Raw genomic sequence first — 8,868 nt, 5'->3', positions numbered from 1 at the left:
AGAATGGCAACACCGCCTTGGCGATTGCTAAGCGTTTGGGCTACATCTCCGTGGTCGACACCCTGAAGGTTGTAACAGAGGAGGTCACCACCACCACCACGGTGAGTAGGAGCTCGTGGGCGTGGGCTCCACCGTCTTGGTTTTCAAGCCACATACTTTTGCGCTTACAAACTATGTGGAGCTTTTGGTTTGGGAAGTTTGGGTGAATGTGTGGTACACCATAGAGGAATGCAGATGTAAGTGCATTGACACAGCTGCGGGGGGGGGGGGAGGGCGGGAGTTGGCTTCCTTTCCTTAACATAAATCCATGTAAAATATAAACATAATTGTATACTATTTAGTTCCTTTTTGGGAATTTCTGAATTTTGTTGGCGGTAGGGGGTGGGGGGCGCCGCCTTGCCCTTTCACTGTAGTTGGGTGTGACACTTACTTCTGGCTAAGTGGTAGGACATCCAGAGCAAATCTTAGCCAGGCCAGCCTGTGGAAGGACCCATAACCTCCTGATGCCCAGCTAACGTTTGGGCCTAATGCATTCGCATGAGAACGGTTTCTCCTTACTTCCTTCTTATTTCTGATTATCATATTTTTTAATTGAAAAAGGGAGTTGGTTGTACTTAGTAGGTCAGCTGCATCTGTATCACGACAGAGCATATATTTAAAATTTTTTATTTTCGCTAGTTGGGATATGATTGCTGATTATTTTGGAGGAGCAGGGATCATTGATGGCCTTGTGGGAGAATGAAGTCTCTGGGACTAATGAGTCCTAAGGCTCTTGTACCATTCAGTTAAAGCAAAACTGAAAGGAGGCTGCCCCACAGGGGGACTCACAGCTGAAAGAGGAAGTGCTATTCTCTTTCGCACTTTTTATTAACTTCTTTTTTTCTTAAGCATGAACTCTAAGAACAACAGCTCTTTAATTTCTCTTTTTAGAATAGAAACATAGGGTGACGGTGGAGCATTAGATGTATTCTTCAGAGACAGTAAGATCACAAAACAACATAAAAAGTCTGAATGGGGTTCTAGTAAATGCCTTACTTAAGTAAGAAAGGATATGTGTAGAGTTTTAGAACACTTGTTTTTTTGGATCGATACGTGGAAAAAGAAAGAAATTTTATTCTTCAGACTGACACCAAGTTCCTGTTGACATTGAAGCAGATGGAATACAGTTGATTTGATATGAAATTTTTAATAGAGTGGAGTATGATTAATTAATGAACTGCGAGACATAGCCTGAATTTAGATGGGAGAGAATAGTACGGCTCGTTTTCTCAAGCAGAATCTTAAGACGTTTGGCTAATACACCACAATAGTTTTTAAAGATTTAAGGCATGGCTTCAATAAATTATATAAGAGAAAAACAAGTCTTGTCACTACCCATCACTATACTTCTGAGTTGCTATATATGGCTGAATCTTAATGACCTTTTCTTACTGTATGATTTTTTCATACCAGGAAAATCTTCCTATTAGGAACCTATACATATGTGTCTTTATTTGGCATCTTTGAAACAATGTGAACATCACAGATAAGTGAAGCCTGAAGTGGCAAGAATGGCCAAGTACCTCTGTTCTTAGAAGTTATATGTTTTCTGTAAACTTTATTAACTTTTCTGGTTATCATTTACATACATTTTTATCAAGTGACCACTAGATGGCAAGCTTGCATCTTTTTTGCTACTTGACCTGCTTTTCTTCCATTCATTTCATTTACTAATCATTCCTCCAATATTTATTGGATATAAAATATGCTCTGAGCTCTATGCTGAGTGGTGAAGAGTCATCAGTGGTGAAAACATTACCCCCCTCCCCCCAGCAGCTTGCAGTTTAGTGGGGTGGAGAATGGGACTTCCCTTTTGTAAGAAAATAAATTCTTCTTTAACATCACAAAACTATGGAACTTACATGTTCGGTTTCAAATAGATCCCAGGCTCATAAGTATTACTTGGAGGGAATTACTTTAACTATATAGATCTATTTGAAAAGAGAAACAATTAGCTTGCTAAATACTATGACTAAGCAAGTTCAGATGCCTTTCAAAAATTAGACATAGAGTCATATCTCTGCCACATCTAGCTTTAGTGGAATACAAAAACTACTTTTAGAACTCCCTGTGAGCTTTTCTTCTGTTCTGGTGACTATTATTCTCTACCCTGCCCAGCTGAGCATTTCCCCAATTAAAAACCTTTATATTTAGAAGTCAAGTTTCTAGGTAAAAAGCCAACGAACAAATATAAAACATAATGGCATGTTTGCTTTTAGTTGGGGTAAGAAGTCATTGCCCGTATTAACTAAACAAGTACCCACTTTTTCTAAATGGGTAATTGTATTGGTAACATGTTTTGATGCTGCCCTGTTCTTACTTTCTGCCTCTCTTAGAATTGATTCTGCTCTTAGAATTGTGAGTTTTATTGTTTTGTGAAATTGAGTTTCCGGTGAAGGATTAAAAATATGGACTTAACTCCTGTCTCTTATGTGGGCCTTCTTGCTTTGCACTTTCTCTCTTTGGGAAGAGATTTTCATTCATACTTTTTTTTTTCCATAACGATATTAATGGTATTAAAATTGAGTATTTAGTGATTACAGATATGGCAGGCATTGAGGGTAGATCTAGGATTCAAATTTAGATTGTGAGATTCTAAGGTCTGTGTTCTTAACCACTCTGACATTACTGATCTTGACTTTACTAAATGTAGTTTAACATGTATTTTGTGAAAAAGGTGTTTTCACCTAGTTTCTATAGAAATAGTTTTCTATTAAAAACAACCTTTCTAAATAGTGCTTTTTGTTTCTTTCCATGGAGGCAATAATTCAATATTACTTTCTAAAGTGAATTTGGAATTGCTCACTGGTGGTGGGCTGATAATAGCATGCTAGACAATTTAATAATTATTTAAAATTAATAAAATTAAATTTAGTTTGATGTTATTACCACGTAAGTATAATAGTTAAATTACAGTTACACAACTAACATACAAATCTCACATCACTAGATTTACACCGTGTGCCTTTGAGCAACCCTGTGAGTTTTCTTCCATCAAAGAAAGTTTCCTGTGCTAATCCTTCCAAAGTTCTTTACCCCACAGCATGAATAAAGTCATTGTGTAGAGAGAGGAGAAGGCAGCAGTCTGTACAGGAGAAGCCACTACTTCAGAAATTTTTGAGACATTTTGGAGTTGTGGTTTGTTTCCTTAACCTTTGCTTTTCTAACTTTACTTTGGGGAACCCAGCAGGGGCTGTGAGGTGGTTTAGCATTCTCCCCAGATCACATTCATTGTGTGTGTGCTGGAATGGGCGTCAGAGGGCAGAGGACACATTTCGGGCAGCAGAAGCCACCAAACTCAATCGCCTAAGGCAGTTTGGAAGACGGAGATGGGGCTCCTCCCTCTGCTTATTGATCAGTGTCATTGAGTATTTGTATTATTTGCATAATTTTAAAATGATATGCTTTAAGTTGCATATAATCACTGATATGACCCAGAATTACTGAAATAAAAATAACCTCATAAATTGCTGAATAAACTACTAAAATAAAAATGACGTTATAGTTACATTACCATTTAAACAGTGGAGAAATTTTTGACAGTAAAGAAAATGTACATATTCGAAGTCTTAAATCTTATCCGATGCTATAAATCAGTTAAAATGGGAATCCTAGAAATAGCAATGCAGTAAATACACATGAAGTCATCGGACACCTTTTGAGGTGGTGTCAAGATCTTTTCTTTGAGTATGGGTCCACTGACTAGAAGGAGGCTAAAAGATCATTCTCGCACAAAGAACAGCAGTATTACATACTATATCCTATAATACATATATCTTGACAGTATTCATCGTGTGTGTGTGTGTTTGTGTGTGTAGTTTTAAAGATTGATGTATTATTTTTTAGAGAGTGTGCACCAGGGTGGGAAGGGAGAGAATCTCTAGCAGATTCTGCGTTGAGTGCAGAGCCCGTCACCAGGCTCGATCTCATGACCCTGAGCTAAGGACCTGAGCCAAAATCAAGAGTCAGACACAATCGCCTGAGCCACCCAGGTGCCCCACATTCATCCTGTATATTATCTTAAAGTGACATTATACTGAGGGCAGAACCTTTTTTTTTTTTTTTTAAGATTTTATTTATTTATTTGACAGAGAGAGATCACAAGCAGGCAGAGAGGCAGGCAGAGAGAGAGGAGGAAGCAGGCTCTCTGCTGAGCAGAGAGCCCGATGCGGGCCTCGATCCCAGGACCCTGAGATCATGACCCGAGCCGAAGGCAGCGGCTTAACCCACTGAGCCACCCAGGCGCTCAGGGCAGAACCTTTTTAAACTTTTGACATACCTTTTTTTTTTTTTTTTTCCTCGTCTGCTTTGTCTTAACCACATCTAATTGAGTACAAATTATTTTTGGTGACTGACCTTTGTTGAGGTTCCCAAACCATTTACTTTGGGTTTTGTAGAAAAATGTTTACACACTATTTCAGTTATTACAGACACTCTATTAACATGTACCCTTGGTATAAATAGGTTTGTGAACAAAACCAAATTTAGCCTGTCACCCTACTGATGGGAGCCATTGTGTGTGGGCCTTAGTAGGTGGCATATTAGCCACGATCCCTCACCACGATGTGGTGACTTGGTGAGTATGTGATACAAAGGAAATGGTTGATGAGGGGTGTGGGCTAAGGGGAGGCCAGTTAAGTACACTGTTGTGTAAAACAAACCAAATATCTATTTACAAAACAGCACGTTAAGGACTCATGTTTTATTTTTTACATCTTTCCCACATCGTGATAAATATTAAAACTCTTTATTAAGGCTTCCATCTATCCTATCCTATTTATATTGCCGTATTATCTGATTTAATTACATACTATTAAATTTGTGCATAGTACACTACCCATTTTAACTTTAAATTGGTTTCTAATCTTGACTATAGACTCTTAGATTCTGTAGCAGACAGTTGCCCAGGATCATTTAATTATATCTTTGTTTCCCATGTACTATTTAGATGCATTTTTGTAAAACCATATTTATATTTTGATAATCAAGTTTTCAAAGTTCACTGCGCTTTAGAGAAAAGATGTATTTATTTCTTATAACGTTACTCATGAGTAGGAAGACTTATTTATCATCTACTCAACAAATATTTATTGATGGCCTTCTAAAAGGTCAAGCACTACATCATGAACAGATGTTTGCTGTACTTACTACATTGCATAGAGAGGGTATTTTTACTATCTGTACAGAAAATATCTGTGACCAGTGTGATCATTGTGTGTTACTTTTTCTGTTGCCATGAATATTTGTTGGTAATAACTTTGATAGTGTTCAATGACCAAACTAAAGCAATGGTATTTCCAATCTTAGAAATTCCAGTCCAGTCTTAGAAATTCGAAGAAAATATAGTCCTATTATCAGTGTCCGAAAATATAAACAAAGTATATCAGGCAATATAACTTAATCATTTAGAAATATTTCCATCACTTATTTTCAAATAGAGAAGCATCCTCTTGTGGAATGTTTCCTGTGAAGGGCAGATACTCTAGAACATCTCCGCAAAATAAACTTCCTGCTGTAGTCTAATATGGTAGCTATCCCTTCACATTTTTGAATCATTTTATTTACACTGAAGATCTTATAAAAAGATCTTCAGAAAATGAGTTTCAGAAAATGCTTAATGGATTATCATAGCTTAATAGGACATCCCTGTCTTTCCCATATTTTAAATGCAAGTCACTTTCTGCAGTTTATACACTTTTCCAAATGGGTTGTGATTTGAGCTGCACAACAGATCCGTCTGAGCAACTGTTTCACAGCTGAACTCGCAGGACTCTGACTTAATTGTCCTGCCATGGTATCAAAGTAATGGAGTTTTAAAATCTTCTCTAATGATTTTAATATGCAGCTAGAATTAAAAACCATGGATACGGAACATAAGTCTTAATTTATCCATGTTAAATTTGTAAGCTAATTACTATTAAAATAATTAAATGGGGGGCGCCTGGGTGGTGCAGTCGGTTAAGCACTGGCCTTGGTTTCACCTCAGATCATGGTTTCAGGGATGTGAGTTTGAGCCTGGCATCCCGCTCTGTGCTCCATGTGGAGTTTGCTTTAGATTTCCTCTCCCTCTGCCCCCATCCCCCCCTCAAATAAATAAATGCACTCTCATGCACTCTCTCTCTCCCTCAAATAAATAAATTAATTTAAAAAATAAAATAAGCGATACAATAGCCTTCTTAAGTTTGTTTAACAAATACTTATTGACCAGCTATTAATATCCAGAATTTTGAATGGATGCTTTTGTCTTTCCTAAAGTTGAGTTTGTTTTCAGTAAATAAGACATTATGGAATTATTTAAATATCATAATCAACATTTGGGAAAGCTGAATTCAATACTTTACTCTCCAATTGTGCCTTCATCCAGAGACCATGAGACTTCCCTTACTTTCTCAGTTTCTTCCCATTCTTGAACTGGTTTATCACCCCAAAGAAAATCTATTTAGTTGTTGTGTGGATTTCACATATATTTTGCCTAATTTTGTATCAATGATTTTTTTCAATATATATTTGAAAAGCACCTGCTAGATTTCAGATTCTTTGGAAACAGACCAACTCTTCAATGACTCACACTCTCGTGTGGGAGCAGAGAAGGCACAGACCACTGTGTGTGGTGTGGTGTCTCCCATGTCGTGACCGTACACAGCAGGAGGCAATCACGGTGAAACAGACTCATCAGGGAGGACTGGGGAATGTTTCTCCAAGGGAATTACATCTAATATGAGCCAAGAAAAAGGGAGAAGAATATTTCTGGTAAAATTTTGAGGTGTGAGAGACCGTGACCTGCGAACATGGCTGTAGCATGAAGAAAGAGGGGAGGTCTCCCTGCCTCTCCTTACTACATCACCCTGCTCTCCTGGGCCATTTGCTTGTTTTCTGAGGAAATGGGGAACCACTGAAAGGGTTCACAGAATGCAGTATCACATTATGATTTCATCAATCCCTCCTGACACACAAATATTATACAGGTAGATGTGAATACATTTTCAGATTAGTTGAATTTCCTCATAAATCTATTTGAAGTTCTCTACTGCTTTCTGAAAGAAAAGAAATTGGTGTCATTCAAAAAAGTCTGTAATATCCATGTAGCAAAGCTTAAAAACCTAAGATAACCTATTTACTGTTGTATTTTAGTGACTTTAGTTGAAGAGTTGACTTATTTTGAGAGATTAGATTTTTAGAGTTCCCATAATGATGCCAGTCAGTGCACTTACTACATTTTCAGTGCAGACACTAGAGATAGGCGTTTGAGACTTCATTGTCTGTAGGTGGTATTTAAAGTAGTGTGATTTTTTTTTTTTTAATCATTGTGGTATCCCTGGTGTCTAAAACAGTGCCTGGCATGTGGTAGGCACTCAAAATGTTTCCCGAGTGCCTGAATGACTAAAAAGTTCAGAGGATCTTCAGTTACAAGAGGAATTTAATACTGAATTATAATGATAATAATGATGTTATACTAGCTGACATTTATTGAGGGCTAACATATTTCAAGCACTGTCCTTAGACCTCTTATGTATATTATTTCATTTAGTCTTCAAAACAACTTTATGAAGTAGCAGTATTATCCCTGTTTTATAAATGAGAAAATTGAGGTCCAGAGAAATGAAGGAACTTGTTAAGAAATGATAAAGTTAGCATTCGAACCCAGGCAGCCAGTCTCCAGAATCTGGTCTCTTAACTTTACATTGCATATCAGGAATGGAAGGCGGTGGACTTGACAACTCTGGAGTGCCTTTGTGAAGGGGAATAAGTAACAAACCAGAATTATAGACCAGTGTAATACCAGAAGGATGATTGACTCTCTACTCTTGGTCCTCTGATCCCAGAAGAGATGCATCACATTTTCTGCCCAAATAGTTTGTCTTGCACATTGTTTACAACTTCTTCTCCAAAAGCTTTGTTTTTAATAAATTACTACGCTCATTGCTTCTTTTTAAAACTTTTCTGGAGACATTACCCAGTTCATTTTAGGGAAGTCCTGAAAATATTAACCTGCTTTCTCAATATGATTAATTAATGCCATCATTAAAGAATTTATTTTTCAAATAGGAACTCAAAATAATGAACTCTTTTATCAGTTATTTTTATTAACATATAATGTATTATTTGCCCCAGGGGTACAGGTCTGTAAATTGTCAGGCTTACACATTTCACAGCACTCACCATAGCACATACCCTCCCCAATGTCCATAACCCAGCCACCCTATCCTAACCCTCCCCACCCTCCAGCAACCCTCAGTTTGAACTTCTTGTATGACTTCACTGGAGTCAATGATTATTTATCTTCCAAAAGAACAAATGAATTTTCATGAAAGAGAATAAGCTCCCAAAACATACATGTGGGAGATGAAATGCTCAAGGACTTACGGCTTGCTGATGCTATCCACGTGACCTCCTCTGTGATTGCTTTCTCTTTTGTTTGATTTTAACTTGCATATCAATATTTTTTTTCCCAGACTATCACTGAAAAACACAAGCTAAATGTTCCTGAGACGATGACTGAGGTTCTTGATGTTTCTGATGAAGAAGGTAAGACTTTTATTTGGTCTTCATTGTCTTACACACAGGCAAGCAAGCTATCCTTTTTCTCTGGGACTAAGCTGGTACCGTGAGTGTGGGTGACAGCCTCCTAACATTTTAAGTCACTTGTTCACTTCTGTTTCAGAGCATCTACTTTTGTCATACGGGGAAAGAGGATAGTGATTTGTCCATTTTCAATGGGTATTATCTTGAATGTCTTACTAAGTAATGACTGGAAAAGGGGAAAGATGCTGGAAATTGGCCATATGTTAGAAAAATCTACCTGATAATACAATTATTATTAATACATGT

General features: G+C 37.4%; 1 protein-coding gene across 50 annotated transcripts in view; it reads left to right on the top strand.

Annotated features, from left to right (window-relative positions):
• Positions 1-8,868, top strand: part of ANK2 (ankyrin 2) — a 655,140-nt gene that overhangs the window by 572,006 nt on the left and 74,266 nt on the right. For all 50 annotated transcript variants that reach the window (XM_044224180.1, XM_044224185.1, XM_044224181.1 and 47 more), the window contains 2 exons: positions 3-101; positions 8,493-8,565. In XM_044224180.1, coding sequence (XP_044080115.1) covers positions 3-101; positions 8,493-8,565 — 172 coding nt within the window. The remainder of the gene's footprint in view (positions 1-2; positions 102-8,492; positions 8,566-8,868) is intronic.

Source organism: Neovison vison, chromosome 11 (assembly GCF_020171115.1).
Source record: "Neovison vison isolate M4711 chromosome 11, ASM_NN_V1, whole genome shotgun sequence".
NCBI lineage: Eukaryota > Metazoa > Chordata > Mammalia > Carnivora > Mustelidae > Neogale > Neogale vison.
Note: the sequence above shows the minus strand (reverse complement) of the source record. Positions and strands in the feature narration are given on the sequence as shown.